Raw genomic sequence first — 23,095 nt, 5'->3', positions numbered from 1 at the left:
GCAATGTGGCAAGTGTACTTAAAGCCCACAGTAACCACGCTAGTGGAACACCATGCTCTCCTACGTTCAGTTCGTCAGTGGATGTGAGCGAGGTTTCGATTGTTGACTTAAGAAACGTCTATGTTATCTACGTGCTGGACGCCAACTCAGCAACCAGCAAGACCTCAGGTCTGATCCCTCAAGGGTGAGGGGTTATGTGTAGAGACTGCCATTAATTACATTATAGATGGCAAGGGTTACTGAAAGATACACTATCAGCGGACAAGAGAAATCACCTCAATATAGACACATTTCTCACGTTCGATATCCCTGTGTGTAAATAAGGGTTGTGTATTATCATCCGTGCATCATGGTCACTGTATGTCAATTGATCAATTTCTAACCGTGAATAGAAGACGTAAATAAAATACACATCTGAGGGATGACATTACAAGAAGATGTAGGCATTGCATCATTACGAGAAACCAAAGCAGTTAAGCCTTGTGTGCTGTGTGTTCGTTCTGGAGGCATTCGGGTTCGATTCTGCACAGAGCAACCATTTGTCAGTGAGTGAGTGAGTGAGTATGGTTTTACGCCGCTTTTAGCAATATTCCAGCAATATCACGGCGGGGGACACCAGAAATGGGCATCACACATTGTACCCATGTCGGGAATCGAACCCGGGTCTTCGGCGTGACGAGCGAACGCTTTAACCACTAGGCTACCCGACCGCCCCGCAACCATTTGTACTGAAGTTTTCTATTTTCATCTAAAATTGGTCGATGGAGATGGTTATTTTCTACTCTAGATGTCAGCTTTTCAGTGAGTTTATCAATGGTACCTACGTTGTTTTAATTTTGATATGAAGTGACATCTGAATGCCATCTTGAACTTATCCCAACAACTTCACATTTTTAACTCTCCAAGTTCCTCACACCAAAACTAAACCGTATTTGTCACACTTTGAAAATGAGCTGGTAAATGGCTCAATCGGTACAGGGTACTTTCTGGCCTTAAATGAATTCATTATCAGAGATTTAAAAAAAAATCAGAAAAGAGTTTAATTACACATTCGCTCCAGGTATTGGGTTATGTGTATTTGACTTCAAGCTGGAAAGTTGTTATTTGATACATGCTTAGTGGTCCATAGATATAAATACAAGCGTCAAAACCATTTCTAAATCATGAGAAATCACTGCTGAAAGAGCCCATTGTATCATACCGACTATATCATAGTTGTGTGTTAAGATTCACTATCAGTGATACCCGATGTTTGCGTAAAAGTGAGCGTATCCTGCACCACTGGGGATACGCGTCACAAATACATGCAAAGGCAAGTCAAATGTTCTTCAATAAGCTGCATTCCTTGCACATGCCTGGATCCACTGGTCTTTCGAAGAACTGAGTCACTTTTCATGAATATATAGGTAGTATGTACATGGTATAGTATTTATTTACTTCAGTGCAAACATTGCGATTGATATCAGTGGGTTCGAATCCAGATTTGCCGTGATGGTGTGACAGCAAATTTACTTATTTAAAATGGGCGAAGTTTGCCCGGGGATACTTTAGTCAACAATTCCTCATGCTGTATCTACTCAGCCATTGAAACAGCCAAGTAAACAAGTATTCTTTTTGTTACAAAACGATTCTGTTGTAAGTTTACGATACCTAGATGCACTATGTAAGTTCACTGGGACTGCCAGAAAGCAACACTATTTCATGAAACGTTCAAATTCATATTGGCTCTTTCAAAGAAAGAAAAAACTATATTGAGGGCACTGGCACACGTTACTGAGCGTGTATGAGAACCCCATATACTGCACTCCTCCGTGAGTTGACATGTAGAGCCTTTTGACCTGATCTGAAGTCGATGGTCTGCTTTTTCGTCATGAATTAATCTATTTAACCTCATACAAGTTTTTCACATTTCTCACTTTAATGGTGAAAGACTGTGTTGGGAAATGGCCTTGTATCATTTCTTTCAGGGAATTGTGCAGCGAAATATTTTTAATCTTCAATCTGTTCTTCATTTTATTCATCAGATTTAAATCTTTTATGTACTAAATGCTAAGGCATCAAGTCAAAACAATAAAGGGGTCTTATTTAGGGTTATCATTCCCATGGATGCCAGTCATTCGTGTAAACTGATATGATTGAATACAACGATTTGATGTGAAGCCATTTGATCTCAACGAGGAACTCGACAATAACACCCCCGACGGGATACAAATAAACCCCACATCAGAAGGGACTTTATGTATAAAATGAAGTTTATTCCACCTGACAGAACTGATAAACCTACTTAGGTCGAACGCTTGTATCAGAAAAGAAGTGATTCAATTCATTTTAAAGCCTTTACGTCATAATGCTTTCAAGAGGTTCAAATTATCTCGCCTCGTGCTTTGTCAAATACAGACGGTTTGGACCTGCCAACACATCCCAAAATAAAGTAAAGAATTTAAGATACATGCTGATATTCTCTGTGCTTATCACGCAAACACGGTCAGGCACATAGACAGAGAGCCTAAAATCTGTTCATCTAAGTTTTCAAAGAATCAATTTCAGTTGTATGCACTTCGTGTGTGTTCATCGTTGACGTATACATTCCATCGTCCTCGTCATGTGTGCTAAATCACGATCGACGGATAGACTCCGTCATCACGAGCAGCTATTTGAAGCGTAGAATACATGCCCGTCAAGCGAACGCTTTACATACTTACAGTTTAACTTGAGTAGAACACGGTACATCACGCAAAATAAACTGTTATCAGTGTATTGAACTTTAATCAAAATGGAGGAAAATCAGGAAGGCGCAATACTTTCGTGTTCGAGATCTCAAACAAAGTGTAACATCGGCTGATGGTCGGCCTATTTCGGTTATTAATGCTCTCACATCATCCCGAGAGAACGAAGCAGTTCTGGTCAAATTAATTCCTCCTCTTCTGCCGACTGCTTGGAACAGAGCAGAGAGAAAGCGTCAGATATTGATATTGGCAGAAACAGCAGAGGCATATCGACCTCTGTTGTACCGTGGTGGCAGACAGCGATCACATCTTGTAAATGTAGTGGCAGTTGAGACCACATGTCAGAGGTAGCAGTGGAAACCATTCACGAGTTAAAGTAGGTCAGCGGGTGTTCAGGTGGGCCTGCATGTGTTCAGGAGACCCTACACGAATCATAGTAGGCAAGTGATTGTTCATTGGGCCTGCATGTGCACATGGAATCCTGCACCAGTTCAAGTCGGCCATTATGTGTACATGTGGGTCTGCTTGTGTAACGAGGACCCTGCACGAGCTAAAGTAGGCCAGGAGGTGATCAGGTGGGGCAGTATGTGTTCAGAAGACCCTGCATGAGTTAAAGTAAGCCAGTATGTGTTCAGGTGGTCCTCCGTGTGTTATGAGGACCATGCACACCATGAAGTAAGGAAGTATGGGGTCAGGGTAGTTGATGGTGAGGGTGGAAGACACCACATTGATGGTGAGGGGAGAAACACCACATTGATGGTAAGGGTGGAAGACACCACCTTGTTTGTGAGCGTGGAAGACACCACATTGATCGTGAGGGTGGAAGACACCACATTGATGGTGAGGGTGGAAGACACCACATTGATGGTGAGGTGGAAGATACCACATTGATGGTGAGGGTGGAAGACACCACATTGATGGTGATGGTGGAAGACACCACATTGATGGTGAGGTTGGAAGAAAGCGTGTTGATGGTGAGGTTGGAAGTCACCACATTGATGGTGAGGTTGGAAGTCACCACATTGATGGTGAGGGTGGAAGTCACCACATTGATGGTGAGGTTTGAAGAAAGCATATTGATGGTCATGGTGGGAGACATTACATTGATGGTGAGGGTGAAAGACACCACATTGATGGTGAGGGTGGAAGCCACCACATTGATGGTGAGGGTGGAAGTCACCACATTGATGGTGAGGTTTGAAGAAAGCATATTGATGGTCATGGTGGAAGACACCACATTGATGGTGAGGGTGAAAGACACCACATTGATGGTGAGGGTGGAAGCCACCACATTGATGGTGAGGGGGGAAGACACCACATTGATGGTGAGGGCGGAAGACACCACATTGATGGTGAGGGTGGAAGACACCACATTGATGGTGAGGGATGAGGACACAACAGTGATGGTGAGGGTGGAAGACACCACATTGATGGTGAGGGGGGAAGACACCACATTGATGGTGAGGGTGGAAGACACCACATTGATGGTGAGGGTGGAAGACACCACATTGATGGTGAGGTCGGAAGACACCACATTGATGGTGAGGGTGGAAGGCACCACATTGATGCCGAGGGTGAAAGACACCACATTAATGGTGAGGGTGGAGACACCACATTGATGGTGAGGTGGAAGACACCACATTGATGCCGAGGGTGACAGACACCACATTAATTGTGAGGGGAGAGGACACAACAGTGATGGTGATGATCGGAATGATGGGGATGGTGGAAGTCACCATATTGATAGAAAGAGTGGAAAAGACTACATTGGACTACATTCATGGAAGACTGAAATCTATAATGAAAAGTAGACGCCCTGATACTGATGACGGACCACATTGATACATAGCACACATTGATGAATAGCACACGTTGATGAATACTACTCATAGATGACGCTGTTCGCGCCAGACCACGCCAGATCACCCACAGACCACATCTCAGCACGTTAACAAGAACACCTTCTGTCGAGGACAGTGCCAACATCTGTGGCAGTTGAGGTAGCCCACACACACATTCCCCCACCGGTGGTGACAGCTTGCAGACCACAGAGCAGCGGCTGCGGTACCGTGCCCCGACGGCAGGACTGTACATAGCGATCGTTGACTGCAGCAGTGAGTGGTGAAAACAGCAGACCATCCTCAGCCTGTTTCGCCAAACGTTTGCCTCGGGCTTCTCTTGTACGCGCGATTCTGTTAAGAGTCCGAGATTTGCTGTGAATTAGCATCTTGAAGGGACCGGGCTTGTCGTTTAGCCGTACTTCCATCAGGAACAACTCCATACAAAATCATTTACAGCTGAGGTATAGTTTGGTTAAAATAGAAATGTCTACGTTACATCGTGTAGGGAATGACGATTAAAGAGCTTATTCGGCACATCAGAGAAACACATTCCCATTATGTATGGCCACTAGTGAAGCACACGGTGCGTCTGTAACTATGTTGTGGTAGAAAACAAGTGCGTCGTGATTTTAAAAGTGGAAAACATTGGGTATTTTTTAATACGGACTGAAAGCAACATTTGCATACAATAAGAAACAATCGTAAGTTAAGTTGTATGATATTTCAGTATCCCATTTGTGTCAGATTGGTATATATAATACAGCTACCCTGAGAAGATTAATTTAACTCAACATTCAATACGAAGTAAAGTTTCATATCATAATTCAACCCTGTAATTCCGGAAACCTCTTTTTGTGGACGATCACTATTAACAACGTCCACATATATAGATATTAAAGCGACAAAATCATTTCAACAACCATAGCAGAGTCAATCGTATGATATTCAAACTAAATCAAGGGACATCTCTCCAAAAAACAATGCCTCGTTAATCCGGACTAACGGGGTTTCACTATGAACAGGTTCTATGATCGACTAAGATGAACTGAATGCGATATAAATGATTGCTGTACACTATGCAAACAACAAATTCAGATTATTTTGGATACATGGAAGTATTATTTACTGACAGTGTTTACATTGCGCTGTCTGTGTCCCCAATCGGAACCTGATCTTATTCATGGTTGTATTGTGGACTCTTCTGGTCAGAAACAAGGAATGGCGACATGACTACTTCACAGAGCCACATCAAAGATGGAACACTCAACGTTTTTTGTCGTGCATATGACACATCTATATTAGCTATTTTCAACGCGCGTAAGTAGGTAAACAGATTATCGATTCCTTGGCTGTCTCAACCGGAGGATATTCTGTTCGCTTCCTGCAACGATACCTGTATACAATTTCTCTATGATTGTGAATTTCCGTCCTTGAAACATTGTAATGTCGACTTTTCAATAAAAGGAGCACTTTTACACCATTACGTTAATGGATTTTCCAAGGACATGACTTTCTTCATTTACAGTGACGGTAGGCATGGACAATGTAACATTGTGGCGGCGAAGCTCGTTTGTACATTCTGATTAGGTATAATGTAGATTATACTTACGTTTGCTGTACTATAACGGAGTTATAAGTATGTTATATACATTACATATATGTAATGTTAAGTAGATTACACTGTATATATGAAATATGTATATCATGATATAATGAAATAAACAGAATACGTGATCAGTCATGCATACATCTATTATGTCATAAGCATGACTGTTATATTAGACATATTTAATTAGGAAATAATTGTGGTAAAAGAGGGGAGGAACGAAAATAAGACTAAAATCACAGATGGTTCTGAAATGGAGAGTTTGTCTTAATATTGTATTCTCTTCATTGTTATCGGAAAGGGTAACAACGGCGCGTTGCGTATCGTCTTTGAGTATGTACTTTTATAAGCCCCCACAATACATTAAGGTATTTGCGTGATTCCATTAACACAAGATCTGGGGCTATGTCGTGCCACACGCAGATTCCGCAGCTTAATGATATTGTCTCCGGATAATCATCAGGATATTACATAACACCTCTCCTCTGGCAAAACCCTCACGGTTGCAATCGGTGAAACTTTTCAATTGTGTGAGAAGTATACAAGTTAATGTCCGTATTGTCGTAAGGTGTTGCAGTCAAACACGCATCGTGTTACACTACTGAAATAGCCTTGTTACATGTTACGCCCCAATTATGTATATTTAATTATCATGCCTTTATGCCGATATTTCTACAGAGGTAAATAGGCAATGGAGTTTGTAATTAAATTTGTCTTGAAACATGCATATCGCCACTTTGACAAATTGTTTTAGTAATATCGCAGCCTGTCAGCCTAATATATGATAAGCAGATTGTAGAAACGAACGGTATTTTCATAAGCAGACGGACTACGGATCATTATTCGTGAGAATCTGGGATTCGAACCAAAATCAGCATGGTTACTCACAGCCAATAGAACACCCCCGATGACTGCGCCACTCGTTCTCCTCATTAAAAATAACTAGCAACCAGGATAGAACCCCCACATTACAACTGCACAATGTAACAATTAACTGAGGGTTTCAGCAGTACACGCAACGGAATACAGGGACGAACCACTAAAGCCGGTTACACGAGACAAACGGTAGGGAGAATATTGATATTATCATGCAGCAAACATGTTACGATCTCGAAGATGTGTTCGATGAAAGATGTGCCCTAATAAGTAGTTAGTGTCGCCAGAGTTAAACACAATCAATGGTACACTCACATTTAACAGAGGGAAACAGGTGCGTTTTGGCTGATACATCTGACCAACAGAAGCTACTTGGTGCTATGTGGTCAATATCAAACAGCTGGCGGTCAGGCTGCTACTCCAATCAACAAATTGACTGTTACTACATGACGGTTATGTAATTACATCTTTCAGTAAAATTTGGGGAGGTTAGCTTTGATGCTGAATTCACACATGATTATTACTTTTAATTTCAACCATACAAGATAATACATCTACGGAGGTTGTGACCGGTCACATAAATGCTTGTAGCATAGAAAAAAAGAATTGTGCGCTGGGAAGGGGGTGGTACACGACTCATACGATTCAATGCATTCATTAGCGATTGTATCACCAATTATTTAATAAGAAGTGCGTTTATTGCGCTCTTAGTTATCCCGGTATATTAATAAATCGATGGAACACATCTTCAGTTAAAGGAACAAATGTACATAAAATCCTAATGATCTGAAATCTATCAGTGCAAATAGCGATATAGCTGAATTGGTTCCTCTGGGTTTCTTCAATCTGCTACTTGTGTTTCTGTGAGAGTTAAGCATGCATGGGTGTATGGAATAAAGTAGCGTTTGTCATTGATGCTCGGGGTGGCGTATCATTCAGTCAGATGAGGGGAGGGGAGAGGAGGAACACTATCATGTCCATTAGAAGACCATTGTTGACCAAATTGCTGATCTACGTCATTTCTGTGGCAACCATAGGTCGTGAAATGATATATACACGACGAGTGTAGTACAAGGTTAAATTGAATTGGACAGTTCCATACGGACATCGACTTCAGAATAGGCTAACCACTTGCGCTTATATTACCATTCACTTGCTCAACAGACTGTGTTAAAACTCATTTACATCTCTTCTTTGCTTTGGCAGATGACCGGGAGAGGGCGCTAGTGAAAGGTGGCACTCGTTGACGGCTAGAGCGCTGCACGCGGCTGTGAGGCGGTGAGAGCGAGCCAGAGAGCAAACGGCTTCTGCGATACCTAACTAGCAGACGACAATCGAGAGAAGCGCGGGAAGGATTAAAACATCAGGAGTGTCAACATGCGATTTCAAAACTTCGCACTCCAATAAAGATTTCTCAGATCTCTTGATCTACGAACAGCGCTATCATGCTGTCTTGCATTGGACTGATCCCAAGAGGCTCAAACACTACAGGAAGGGCAATGCTATCCGTAGCATTGGAAACAAGCTGGAGGATGCTCACAGAAGCGTGTTTTACATCAAAGGGCAATGTTACAAAGGGAACATGACTTGTAAACAAAACAACTTTCTCTTGATCGTAGCTGGACTGTTGACTGCTTCAGGACAGGAATGAGTATGGTTGCTCTGGTTGTGGTACTGTGCATTGTTTGTGGGGTGGCTTCCAACACAGAGACAAAACAGGATGTATACATAGCGGGGTTGTTCCCTACGGACGAGAACATCCCCGAGGGAGCTATTGGACGGGGTGTCAGACCCGCAGTGGAACTAGCATTGCAGCATATAAATAATCATTCCGGAATACTCAACCGCTATAACCTCAAGATGACTTGGAATGACACAAAGGTAAGGGCAAACAGTTTCAACGATATGATATGATATGATATGATATGATATGATATGATATGATATGGTTTGATTAAGATACGGCATACGATACTTCTTTGCATGAAATAATTGCATTGAAATGTAAAGTAAAGTTAAAATCAATTGATGCAAGTGGTTTAGTGACATGATGCATGGCGACAATTCTTTGAGAATGTAGACCAATATGTTCCAAGATCACACTGTTAATTCAAGAGTATCAATGTTGTGTGAAACATCAGAGAGGGAGAAAACAGATGATTTAAAAAATGGTTTCCCAGATGGTTTGCTGTAGAATTTGTCAAGTGGTTTGCTGTAAGATTTCCCAGATGGTTTAAAGTGAGATTTGCCAGATGGTTTGCTGTGAGATTTGTCAGATGGTTTGTTGTAGGAATTCCCAGATAGTTTACTGTAGGATTTGCCAGATAATTTACTGTAGGATTTGCCAGGTGGTTTACTGTAGGATTTCACAGATACTTTACTGTAAGATGTTTAAGATGGTTAATTGCCAAAACAAATACATTGTTTTATATTCAACTTACATATTGATTTGAACTGTATATCCTTGAAAACATCGTTCGATAATCATCGATGTTTACCAACTCAGCATTTCACCAAACATGACATCAGCGGTTAACATGACGTAATTAAAAGGTATCCAGTGTCAAAAGCAACGCGTCGATCTTATGTCGAGTAGCATCACGTCTTGAGAACACTTCATGAGGAATCGGAAACGTTTAAGACACGTATGTGATTGACAACAACCTGGAACACACTCGACACTCTGTAGACAAGCCTTGGATATTTTCAGCGCGTGTCTTCTTACAATTCTTGTTCCGAAATTAACGTTTGTGTGTAATGAGCTCTCGGCAAGTATACCACGAAATTACCTCTTTACTGAGTTATCTTAGATTCAGTGGTACACACTGTATGGCAGGGAGAAAGGATCTTGAAACGTATGGCTTCATCATGTGATCCTTTTGAAACGAAACTAACTCTGGTGTAAGTTAGTATTGTCAGTATGACGGCTGTCAGTGACTTGATGTGCCGTCGGGGATCACATTGCATGGTGTCATGCCCGTAGGCAGTCACCATGCTGATACGTAGAGAGGTAAGGTATCTTTTTTCAGATATATCGAACCATTTCCATCCATACACTGGGGACATATCTATTTTAGAACGGACGTAGATAGATAATAACCCGCTTCATGGATATGTGGCTTAAATCCATAGGTGAAGTGCTGTGGTGATTTAAAAAGAGTTGCGTTGATGTGCGGTAATGAGGACTCTTTAATGCTGGAAGCGAAGACATTTCGTGCAGGGATGCAACTAGAAGCATATCGGCGACCACTCATCTCCTGTCATCAACCATTAGGGGGCAACTACAGACTCCTTCAGCAGCAGGGAACTGGGCACGACGTCTTCAGATATGTATTACTGAAATAAGTAGACCATATACTACTTATGAAAAGGTTACATTACACTGGGCGCATCAACAACATTTTATTTGTCCCCAGGTAGTGGTCGGGTAGGCTGGCCTGTGGACAGCCGCTGTATACAGGCCTAACACCTGTTGGAGAGTCACCCACGGCATGTGTTGTCACACAGTTGCAGTAGGGGTGACGAATATACTGTTTTCATTAAAAGATGATTCCAAAAAACCAGTTTGTCGAGGTCATACGTCATGCTCAATCGAGAACGTGTAAGACATCAGCAACGTATTGTCGTTCTAGTATAGGCAGTCGATAGCCTAGTGGTTGAAGCGTTCACTCGTCACGCTGAAGGTCATGGATATCCTCCGACGTGATGTAGCTCGATATTACTGAAAAGCGCCTAAATGTACTTTATTCCACCATTTATTCAGATTTTAACATCATTTTCTACAAGCGGGTGATACAGTTATGTAATGATTACGAAAAGACTCTCAGTTTGAATTGAAGATAAAAACAATTAAGTTTCGTAAAGTTGACCTTTTTATCAATAAAAGTGATTCATATCAGCGCCCTTTACATATGAACTCTCCATCTCAGTTTCTAAACATCAAGAATCGTTTAACCGGGTTCGATTCTTTGCATGGTCACATTCAAAGAAGCCAGATCTTAGTGTCCTGCAAGGATGTTCATAACATATTACTAAAATCAGTGTACCTGCTCACACTTAATGGTATTCACGTTGCAAAAGGCAACCATATAACCTGAACAGAAATAGCATTTTAACTCATGACACACTGTCATTTGACTACACTTTGACCCGTGACTCCATCATTAAGGTAGTTGGATATCGTTTCATGAACAGTATTACTTCACATTAGGATTGCATTACTCTCTTTTGCGAAACCAAGACCAATTAGCCCCTTGTGTTGAGAGCAGTGCAACGAGCGATTAAAATGAGATATAATAGATATAGATAATTACACAAGTCAGTTCCCACAAGTGGATGTCCACAAGAAAGACAGGTATATATCCATGGAAATCGTAAAAGAACAACAATATTAATCGATTGTAAAATGTCATAGTGGAATCCATAGACATGTAACGAAGGAAATATTTATCAACTGACATTGATCGTGTATAGACGATGTGGGCACCATATCAAACAATTAATTAGTCTATAAGAAAGAGGCTTCATGTATACACAGCCATCGACATATCAAACTACCGTTAGGTTGGGGTTTTTCCATATCGATCGCTTATCTGTAAACAGGCCAGCTATATTATTTCACTTACCTTGAGAATGTTTGCTTTGCGAAAAACATAGAACCAAACAGTTTAATTCACATTGGATGGCTGCGAATAAGTCACGGTGTCTTCACATTGGTAGTTGTGTCTCGTACGTTGTAATTAGGCAACTGAGTCTGGTTGCATTTCAATGACATGAAACTGGTGTGAGACGAAACAGTACATAGTTGTCATAGTTACGGCACTGTGAATACTCGGCGGTTCAAACAGTTAAAGCATCCATGACTGTATGTACAGTCATCTTTTCTTCACACCTGATGACATGATTAAGAAAGTTACTTCAGACAGTACAGACCTCATCACATATCTCAGTGTAGAAATATTTATATGTATAAGCAACAAACACGTTGTTAATGATTTATTTAAGATAATGAATTTGTTTGAATTTTTTTTTGGAAGTACACGTGTAACAGAAACGGTGTGTTAGTCAGATTTTACTGCAGACACCTTGACACAAACGGAGTGGTAAACAGATTCTACTGCAGACACCTTGACAAAACCGGAGTGGTAAACAGATTCTAATGCAGACACCATGACAAAACTGGAGTGGTAAACAGATTCTAATGCAGACACCTTGACAAAACCGGAGTGGTAGACAGATTCTACTGCTGACACCTTGACATAAACGGTGTGGTAGACAGATTCTACTGCAGACACCTTGACACATACGGTGTGGAAGACATATTCTGCTGCAGACACCCTGGCACTAACGGTGTGGTAGACAGATTCTACTGCAGACACAAACGGAGTCGTAGACAGATTTTACTGCAGACACCTTGGCACAAACGGTATGGTAGACAGATTCTACTGCAGACACCTTGATACAAACGGTGTGGCAGATATATTCTATTGCAGACACCTTGATACAAACGGTGTGATAGACAGCTGCAGAATCTACTACAAGCACTGTGGAACTAGCAACACAGGAGAAGGCTTAAACTGAAGCACTAGCCAAGAAACGACCTGGTACAGCACTACCACAAGCCATGAAACGGCCTTGAACAACACTACCACAAGCCAAGTAACGGCCTGGTACAACACTACCACAAGCCAAGAAACGACCTGGTACAGCTCTGCCACAAGCCAAGAAACGGCCTGGTGCAACACTACCACAAGCCAAGAAACGACCTGGTACAACTCTGCCACAAGCCAAGAAACGGCCTGGTACAACTCTGCCACAAGCCAAGAAACGGCCTGGTACAACTCTGCCACAAGCCAAGAAACGGCCTGGCACAACTCTGCCACAAGCCAAGAAACGGCCTGGCACAACTCTGCCACAAGCCAAGAAACGGCCTGGCACAACACTGCCACAGACCAAGAAACGGCCTGGTGCAACACTACCACAGACCAAGAAACGGCCTGGTACAACACTACTACGAGCCAAGAAACGGCCTGGTGCAACACTAACACAACCCAAGAAACGGCCTGGGACAACTCTGCCACAAGCCAAGAAACGGCCTGGTACAACTCTGCCACAGACCAAGGAACGGCCTGGTACAACACTACCACAGACCAAGAAACGGTCTACGTAACATCATGATCAGGACACCGACTGGTATGACACTGTACCACAAGTCACGATAAGACTAGCTTGTAGAACACAGCCTTGTATCACAAGCTGCTAGTGTACTTGGGATAGCACACTCTCTGTAAGTGGTTCAGTTTCACAATTACATACTAAACAGGGCTGTCAACTGCCAAGTGTCTGCAGCAACTCCCCACAGGGTACACGGCATTTATTCTACAGTATTTTCATTCAATCAATGACTAAGTATGGGCCACAGAACGACAGTTTCCATTACTGAGCAATCCCTGGGTGCCGACTTGATCCTCGAGATGACCACGAGCTTCTCGCGCGATGTCCACTGCCGCTCTCCATTGACCATTGTCCGTCGGTGTGATTTCATTATCATCTGTAGAAATTAATGAGGTACTGTGCTTTCATACTGCCAGTGTAGCATCATTAGCCCATCCACATTGTGTGAAATGTGCTCTGCTTTGTTATGTAGTGTATTCAATAGAATATGTCGGTTCCATGAGGACCTGAGTTACACGCATTCATTCCCGAATCAGTAGGCCTAAAATGTCTTTTTCTATGGTGCATTACTTCAATGGGGTACTGAAATCTATTATTTGCAGTTATTATATATGTTTACTCCGTGTTATGCGCTGATATTCCTCATGCAGATACAGTGTAAAGGGAATTATTGTGTCCTTCGAATTCTGCACACATCTGCCCCAAAACAATACTCTCTGAGTCGTTGCAGAGCTCATAGTGGGCTAAGCCAAGGACGATCCAGATGGTATTGAACCTTAGGAGGACAATCTTTAAGGCTGTTCCTGAAGATTTTGTTTGTTATTTAACGCCGTACTCAGCAATATATAAGTTATATGACGGTGGTCTGTAAATAATCGAGCCTGGTCCAGACAATCCAGTAATTGACATCATGAGCATCGATCTACGCAATTGGGATACGATGACATGCATCAACCAAGTCAACGAGCCTGACTACCCGATCCCGTTAGTCGCCTCTTTCGAAAAGTATAGGTTGATGAAGACCAATTGTAGCCCGGAATCTTCACGGAATGTTCCTTTAAGAGTAGGTAGATATGAGGTAGTGTGCTAACGAAGTAAGTGATATCTGCCCCCTAATATCCAAGTTGAAGCCGATTCTGATGCTAGGTTTCTTGGCATCCTTCCCGAGATCGTGGTTTTCGCCACGCAAAGCTTTACAGTTGGACTATGCTCCATGGATCGTTGCCCATCCCAAGGGCAAGATGATTTGATGAGTGTCAATTGTGAAATTGAGAGGCATTGTCAATGTGTAATTAAGGTAGCTGATTTTGTAGGGTGCACCTTTCAAACGCAAATAAAAGACTGACAACGAAATGTTTCGAAAAAAACTAAATCAAAATGGTTGGGACTGACGCTTTGCCAGGACGTGGTACCCTTTAAGAAGACATAACTGAAACTATAACTGCGGTTTTTAACCCATCTAACACCCACACTCACGTATCATAATGTGCACCGTGGAATGGCTGATCTTGCCAAGAGGTAAAGGAGCGATGTGTGTGTATCTTCAGGAGAAGGGTCACATGAGGGTAATATCCTTTTTCTACTTCAACGAAAACCCATCACCGATTTGAAGTATTCAGTCTAATTCCCGCTTCCTTTCATGTTTACCGCTTACAAATGAATACATGTCGAAAATAGAAATATTAGTTTTGATCAGATACATGAGAAATCCTCCATTCCAAACGCATTATTATACTTTAGATATTCCGTCAAGAAAGATTGATACTGTAGATTGTGTGTTATACATTTTCTCTTTAAAAATTAAAGACATGAAAAATGAAATCTTCAAGCATAGTAGAGAACCATGATAACTGTTGGACATCTTCGTCTGCTTACAAGCGAGAAAGCCTGGAGATTAGTTTGTCTGTGCACGCTATTACTCAATTAATGGAACAATTACAAACTCGTTTGAGAAAGCAACACAGTGGGGAACGGGCAAAAACATAGGCATCACACGTACCGGATCAAAGCTAAGTACATTTAACTCTGGCTGACAATTTTTACTCAATTTTCCTATTTAAACGGATGGCTTTTAGAGTCGGAGTGATGGTAATGTTCCCAGCAAGCTTCATGGCCTTTTAAATCGATTTGAAAGGATAACATAGTCTCATTTGATTCTGGATGCGGCATTGATGCTAGCTTCTTCTCTGCTTCTCGTGGTTCTGTTTGAGAGGTGCAAAGTCTCTCTGGTGAGGACGTAGCTCAACTGCCAACAGTTGCCTTCTTCCACCACTCACAACGATAGACGGCTAAGCACATGAACATTCTAGAGCATACTCAAAGAGTTTCAAATACCTTTTCTAAATATACGTTTGCTACGTTTGCAGGAAATGTTGGTATTTTAGGACATGACGGAAGAGCATCAACATGAAAAGAATGTGAAAGTGGGGAACTTCATTGAAACCTTTGCTTAACAGTTTCACAAATAGATTTTCCAGACCCTCAACAAGTTTAGGAGGCCATAAGGTGGTATAATGGTGACTGCAGGACTATTTCCATGCACGATATTCTCAGTATCGTTCCTTAAAATTATTGTAGGTATATATAGATCGTGATTCATATCTGGTCTGCTTTGAAGATGGCAAAGAATTGAGGGTGTCCCCTGCACTCGGTCTTTATGCCCTATGTAAAAATTCATCTTCCTGAAGATTAAAATAGTATCCATCGCACACCAACGTCAATTGAAGATACACGTACATGTAGTAGGCGAGATTACAATTGGAGGGCTAAAGAGACTAGAGACAAAGGTCTAATAATCTCTGAAAGATACTATTTAACGCCCATTCGGTTATTAATGGGTTTCAAAATAGAAACCTCGAATATAAATGATATAACTGATTTTGAGAAATGATCTCAGAATTTGGATGAAAGGACCATATTATATGATACTATGTTAATATTTAATAACAGACAGAAATAAGAAACTTCCCATTTACCATCTGTTCGAGAGAACGATTTTCGTTTTCTTTAAGAGTATTTGGTCAAAGATATAACTTATCTGCACAAGATAAATAATGGTTGATGGTATGAGCAACGTCGCATGCCGTCTGGATACGATCGCTTCTTACGAAAAGGATTTTTGTGCTGTTTGACGTCGCACTCAGCAATATTCCAGCTGTATGACGGCGGGCCGTAAATAATCGAATCTGTACCAGACCATCCAATTACTGATACCATGAGCAACGATCTACACAACTGAGATACGATGATATGCAACAAGCAAGACAGAGAGTCTGACCACCCGATCCCGTTAGTCGCCTCTTACGACAAACATCTAGATCTATTCAAACCCGGATCTTCATGGTAGCGAAATGAAATTGAGTTCTGGGAACCTTCTCTGATCCGGGTCCATCCATCCATCCATCCACCCATCCATTCAATGTTACATATGTGTTGATTTAAGGGCGGATCCACATTCTGGGAGTTCTGGAAACCTTCTCTAGTCCGGGTCCACACAGGATCCATTCATTCATTCATTCATTCATTCATTCATTCATTCATTCATTCATTCATTCATTCATTAATCCATCCATTCAATGTTACTTATGTGTTGATTTAAGAGCGGATCCAATTCTACGATTCTACCTATATGTCCTACTGCGGTTGCATTGGCCACTCCATAAGTCATGCATACTCGACCTGACATGCCAGCTCTCTGTCAAAGCATACGTGTATTCCACCACGAGATGTAACGCCACATTGTCATGTCACCAATTGACTACCAGGACTAACAGTAAATGCAAGCGACAAAATTCACTCCAAAATCAAGAGAAATGTCGATTGGACAATTTCGGCTATATCATAACCACGTGCTTATGAATCACTGTAAAATCGTGATGACGCCAGGTGTTCGCAAAAGGTGAGCGTATCCTGCCCTACCGTCAAAATCACATGCAAAGGCAAGTCAATTGATCACCTGAAAAAACACGGGAAAATATGGTACGTCAAAAAAAGGGAATTGCATCGGACACCAATTTAGTCACTGAAGCGTGAAACGTTCCTTCTCATGCATTTCATTTATTTTTTTAAGGCTTTACTGAGACCGTGAATGCTGTGACCCTGATCAAAGAACTTTGGGGGAACTGTATTAACTATAGTGCGAATAGTGCACACATTTAAAGATTTAATTTCATAAGATCCTCTAAGTTGTACAAAATACCATATATATTCTCCTACAACGATTCTACATAATAGTTTACATTTGATCATACATATCATCATGATTTTATCATACGTTCCATTATACGTTTGATTATTCATAAAATAAAATTATGATCATACCGATTATCGTTGATCGTTAGAATTATAAATCAGCAGAACATTGCTACTGGGATCCAGCAGTCACACTCGGTTGACTGTGTGTCATTGTGACCCGATGACGTGAGACGTCATGATATCAACCACTAGTCTGTTCGACCCGATTATTATCGATATAGCTGAATACTGCTGACGTTAAACAGCAAACAACATATCATATATCACGTCATGCTATTCTCTCTGCATCAAGTCATAGTTGGAGGCAACTGCCATGTTTCAAAGCATGATAATAAACTAACAGAGAATTGTTTTCTGTATTGACTTGCGGCAAAGGAAATGAACGATGTCTTCATATAACTGATTTTGGATCATACTTTGATGTAATTGTTAGCTTTGTCCACCCTTCTTATCGAATAAAGAACCCTTACCTTTTCACTTGTACAGCTCTTCACGGTACGCTGATGGCGCTAATCCGAGGATTTCTCAGCACTCAGATATTAAAGACCCTAATCTTTAAATTGCAACATAAAGCAGAATGTTAAAGGTCAGGCTGGTATAATTCAACATTTAATCCTTAAAAGAACTATTTTTTATAATCATGGCTATAATTTTGGCCCACATTCAATATTCTGTCACTGAAATTGAATACCGCCTGTAGCGATTCCCAGTGGTGGCATTTTATTTAATTTGTCTTCTGTTAATACTGTGTGTTTTCAAGAAAGACTTTGATTTGTCAAGATTTATACCCCCGATTTAAAATCTTAACCTCCAAATCTGAGATATTCTGCCACACATAAAACGATCGACCCTGTCATTCCAAGCAAAGGCTGATCAACAGATTTAACAGTTTATTCTGCACACAGTATTTGCCAGCCTCAAATGTATTGAATGGTGAAGCACGACTCCTTTTGAAACGTCATCACAGCAAGGATGGAACAGTACATAGATCATCAGATATATTGATGCACAGACATTCTCAGGCATCAAATCAACATGTATTCTGTAAATACGTTTCTTATTAGCCGGTCACCATAGATCAATTTGATTCTGTGGGATTTGTCTGTCCGTGACCTCTACAGGAAACAGTGATGGACTCTGTTCCACTGAGGTTCATAGTCCCACTCATCTGGACTGTCTCCGATGTGATTTATACAATATCTCTACGTCCAAGCTGATCGATGACCACGCAGCGGTTTATGGGCCAAGTTCAGAGGCCAAAGACATCCTTCATTGACGCGGAACTAACCCAGATGAAACCAGGAGAAGCCGATCGGCAATAGCAGAGGGTTTCTCTGGTAGTAAGCTGAAGACCACTGTCTCTGCAGAGATTGGCGCCCTTGATACCCTTAATACAAACCCATGATTACAAGTGATGGTTGGATGATAGTACACAGATGTAGAACACTGTGGGACAGTGTGATATGTATCATCATGCTGAACACTTCCAGTTGCTACTCATCCCATTCATATCAACATGACGATCAATTTAGGATTATTCTACCCATTATCAAATGAAGCACATCTTATAGATGCATTCAGCAAAGAACGATTTTATGGATTCTAATTTGGTTTAATTTAACGTTTTAGATTGTCGACTCGTGTGGTGATGATTGTATAGATATTTAAACATGAATGATCCATTTCGGACCACGACGATGATGCTATCATAGAACCATTAATGATCTCGTCACAAATAATCAGACAGAATTGCTTTTGAGTCACAAGCAACCCAATGTGTTTTATTATGCGAGTTTCATACTGTCTGTTGTTTGATCATTCAACACGTTAGAATATAGAAATAAAAGATGTTGTTTTTAATACGAGAGAGGATAGAATAGCTATTTATGTCGACTATCGTTAGTTCTCTTGCTGTCCTTACCTTCAGCATCTACATGTATACACACCTGCAGATCCACGTGTATGTTGGTTGGTGGGTTGGATTGTTGTTTAACGCCGCACTCAGCAATATTCCAGCTATATGAAGGCGGTCTGTAAATTATCGAGTCTGGACCAGACAATCCAGTGATTGATATCCTGAGCATCGTTCCACGCAATGAGGATCGACGACATGCATCAACCAAGTCAGCGACTCTAACTACCCGATCCCGTTAGTCGACTCTTACGACAAGCAAAGTCGCCTTTTAGGGCAAGCCTGGGTTGCTGAAGACTTATTCTACCCATGTCACGGGTCCCATGTCTATATGTGATACGTGTAACAGCCTAAATAAATAAGACCGTTGACCATAGTGGATGCTGAAAGGTTGCACTGTCAAGAGCTCGACACCACGGTCCCCGAAGTACATGTAAAAATTCGCTCTTTGTGAAATTTACAAATATTTGAAAAATCCTACAAAGAAAGTGAATAGTTCAGCTGGGGCGTTCAAGTGACAATACCACCTTACTCGAGTTCTGTACTGCAAGAGAGTTTGTTGGGTAAACCCAGTAGTAAGGGGCAAGGGTTTACTCAGAGGGCCCGAATTCGATCCCTCATAAGAGTACAATGTGCGAAGCTTGTTACCGGTGTCCCACGCCCTGAAAAAGCGGCGTAAAAAAAATTCCTCACACTAGCTTTACCACAGCAGTATATGCAAATATATACAAGTGATAAATCACCCTGTCTCCTTTTGTAAATATTATTCATGAATTGATGCGAGCGAAACTATCAATAATCAACACATTTTGCCACTCCTTGCTGATTGAGTGTATATTTTGTGGTTACGTTATTTGAAGGTATTCCCTGAATCAACAGCCAGAGGGCCTGAACCAAGTCGGACTACAATACCACAAATTGTGTCAGATGGACACATTCATGCTGGACCCGTGAAGATCCGGGGTAGAATAGGTCTTCAGCAACCCATGCTTGCCGTAAAAGGCGACTACGCTTGTCGTAAAAGGCGGGTGGTCAGGCTCGCTGACCTGGTTGATGCATGTCATCGATCCCAATTGCGTGGATCGATGCTCATGATATCAATCACTGAATTGTCTGGTCCAAAGATGGTCATATAGCTGGAATATTTCTGAGTGCTGCGTAAAACCACAAACCATCCATCCATCCATTCATACTGATGCCGTTGATTCTTAGATACTTATTCACTTACTAATGGTGTTTTTTTATGCCTAATATTTAGATACATATCACTTTTCTTTCTTCCGAAAGAAATCATTCATCATGGCTTCTTGGATGTCGTCATAAGCCAGGTGTCCTTGAGGCTGGAGGAATTACATCTTCCTGAGATTCTGACATCTCGTTCTCGCGGGATTTTGCGAGGGTTCTCTTGGTGTCGATGCCTATTATATGCTTCATCCCCACTTGGCTTTTTCTAAGTCACCTGACTGCGTCCTTATCGACTCTCGTGTCAATAGGAAGTTGGCCATATCTTTCCTTCTTCATTTGCGTCTCAAACTAACTTTTAAGTGTGACGTGTGGCGAATGACGAAGTTCACTCAAATTATCTTGAAAACATGCTTCGCATCCGGGATGCTCTTTAGGATAAATAACGAGATTTTTAATACGACATCTTGTTTCATTGCCGCTGTTTCCATTTCACTGCCTTCGACGGAAACTGACTAATGCCTTTAGCGGACAAACTGTTACTTCTATCGATCCTATTAACAGAGAATTCTTTAAAAATATGTATTTAAAACAGAACATTCTTGAAATCTTGATCTGTGACCCCCCAAAACAGTTATTTGAGTTGGTATTCTCACCATGAAATCTCTCTGGATAAAAGGAAATATGTGTGTAATTATCCTACAGTGGTCATATCTGGCTGTAGTGATTGATTGTGCTTTAATCATTGAGGGTTACTCCCCATAATAAAATGCTCTGTTTGAAGAACGAGTGAGTGAGTATGGTTTAATGCCGCTTTTAGCAATATTCCAGCAATATCACAGCGTGGGACACCAGAGATGGGCCTTTGAAGAACGAATAATTTAGCCAGCTACAAAATATATATCTATCGTCAACAAAAATACCTACCAATCATATTTTGCTATGCACAATAACTATATCCTCTAATATTTGTATGCAACGAATACAAAGATCAATATGATTTACAAGTAGTTTTAACGGTATCTATTCTTTCACTAAACCATATGCAGTGTCTATATGTTAGTAGTGTTGTGGGTTCTTATAACGTTATGAACAGTACTTCTATTGGAATACTTGACACTTGTCATGGATACCAGCTTCCTTCAATCTTTGTCAAGACGTCTCAGAGGCATTTCTTATTCCGTCATCTGGTGAAGGATCACCTGATGATGGAGCATGACGTCGTGACGAAAAATAAGAGAATTTGCTATCCATAAAAAAGTGTCAATTTTCATCCAACTTGCCAATCAAAGACTTAAAACTTCTGTTTTATTTCACAGCGGGTCGGTGTTATTTCGAAGATGCTTTCCACTTTAGATCACACATGATCCCAGTCTTAGTGTTGAAAGACAAACGCCATTTTAGATGGTTGGCACATACCACACAATGGATGAGTTCAAAAACACATTTAAGTCACAGGTTCCAAGTTTGTGGAGGTAAGGCACTACCAACCAAACGCCCCAACCGGTCGTCGTGAATACACTTATCACATAGGATGATGACCCTGATACTCCTGGGAATTCGAAGCTGTATGATGTTAAAAGAATACTTCTGTAACACATTTGGAGAACATTGCAGACTTACTCAAAAGGATAAGCGTATTAGAGATCTCCAGGAATTGAGTTGTAACCCTTTGTACCTGAAACTGAGCACGAACGTCCCGCCAACCTGGTTTCGGTACACGGCAGAGGCACTTAAAGTCGTCGTAAAAGGCGACTAACGGATCGCGTGGTCAAGCTCTCTGACTTGGTTGATACATGTCATCGATCCCAAATGCGTGGATCGATGCTCATGATATTAATCACTGGATTGTCTGGTCCAGACTCGATTATTTACAGACCGCAGTCATATAGCTGGAATATTGGCGTTAAACAACAAACCAACCAACCAACCAACTTAAAGTCGATGTTGTATCTGTGATTTCAGACTGATGATTTGACATCATATGCATTTGAATGGTTCAGGGACAGTGTCCTGGAATTCTCTGTTGGTCGTATATAGTCGAAACTAATGATCTTAGAAGTTTCATATTCTGCTGTGTTCTTTGCTCTCTGAGAGTATGAGTATGGTGTTACGTCGCTTATAGTAATATGCAGCATTATCACGGCGGGAGACCAGAAATAGGCTTCACGTTATACCCATATGTGGAATGGAACCCTGACCCCCAGCAATCCCTCTTAAAACGTTGGGGGCACGGGTGGCCCAGTCGTCTAAGGCGCCACGATTCGCTGTGCAGAGTTGCGTCCCTTTGACACGTCAGAAACCTATAATTGTGGGTTCGAATCACGATTCCCCCCGATTATGTTTCTAGGTTTGTCAGCACCATACTCGTGCCGTATGTCATGCCATACCGAAGTGGTAAACGTCTGAGACCTGCCTCACTTCGGGCTTTTCTACAACTTTAAACTGAAGCGCCGTGATATAACTGGAATACTGTTAAAAGCGGCGTTAAACCCCTCCACCCACTCACTCTTAAAACGAATTC

At 41.4% G+C, this 23,095-nt stretch overlaps 2 protein-coding genes across 5 annotated transcripts in view; one reads left to right on the top strand and one right to left on the bottom strand.

Annotated features, from left to right (window-relative positions):
- Nucleotides 1-23,095, top strand: part of LOC139462312 (gamma-aminobutyric acid type B receptor subunit 2-like) — a 164,195-nt gene that overhangs the window by 48,438 nt on the left and 92,662 nt on the right. For all 4 annotated transcript variants that reach the window (XM_071243943.1, XM_071243944.1, XM_071243942.1 and 1 more), the window contains exon 2: nucleotides 8,256-8,930. In XM_071243943.1, the coding sequence (XP_071100044.1) occupies nucleotides 8,697-8,930 (234 nt within the window). In that variant the 5' untranslated portion in view covers nucleotides 8,256-8,696. The remainder of the gene's footprint in view (nucleotides 1-8,255; nucleotides 8,931-23,095) is intronic.
- On the bottom strand, nucleotides 1,670-4,368 carry LOC139461546 (uncharacterized). Its single transcript, XM_071243028.1, has 2 exons — nucleotides 3,610-4,368; nucleotides 1,670-1,678 (listed from the first exon to the last, which is right to left on the bottom strand). Exons 1-2 carry the CDS (start codon nucleotides 4,366-4,368, stop codon nucleotides 1,670-1,672), a joined length of 768 nt encoding a protein of 255 aa, XP_071099129.1.

Source organism: Haliotis cracherodii, unplaced genomic scaffold, assembly GCF_022045235.1.
Source record: "Haliotis cracherodii isolate W230 unplaced genomic scaffold, xgHalCrac1.p SCAF_15, whole genome shotgun sequence".
Taxonomy (NCBI): domain Eukaryota; kingdom Metazoa; phylum Mollusca; class Gastropoda; order Lepetellida; family Haliotidae; genus Haliotis; species Haliotis cracherodii.
This window is presented reverse-complemented; position numbering and strand designations above follow the sequence as displayed.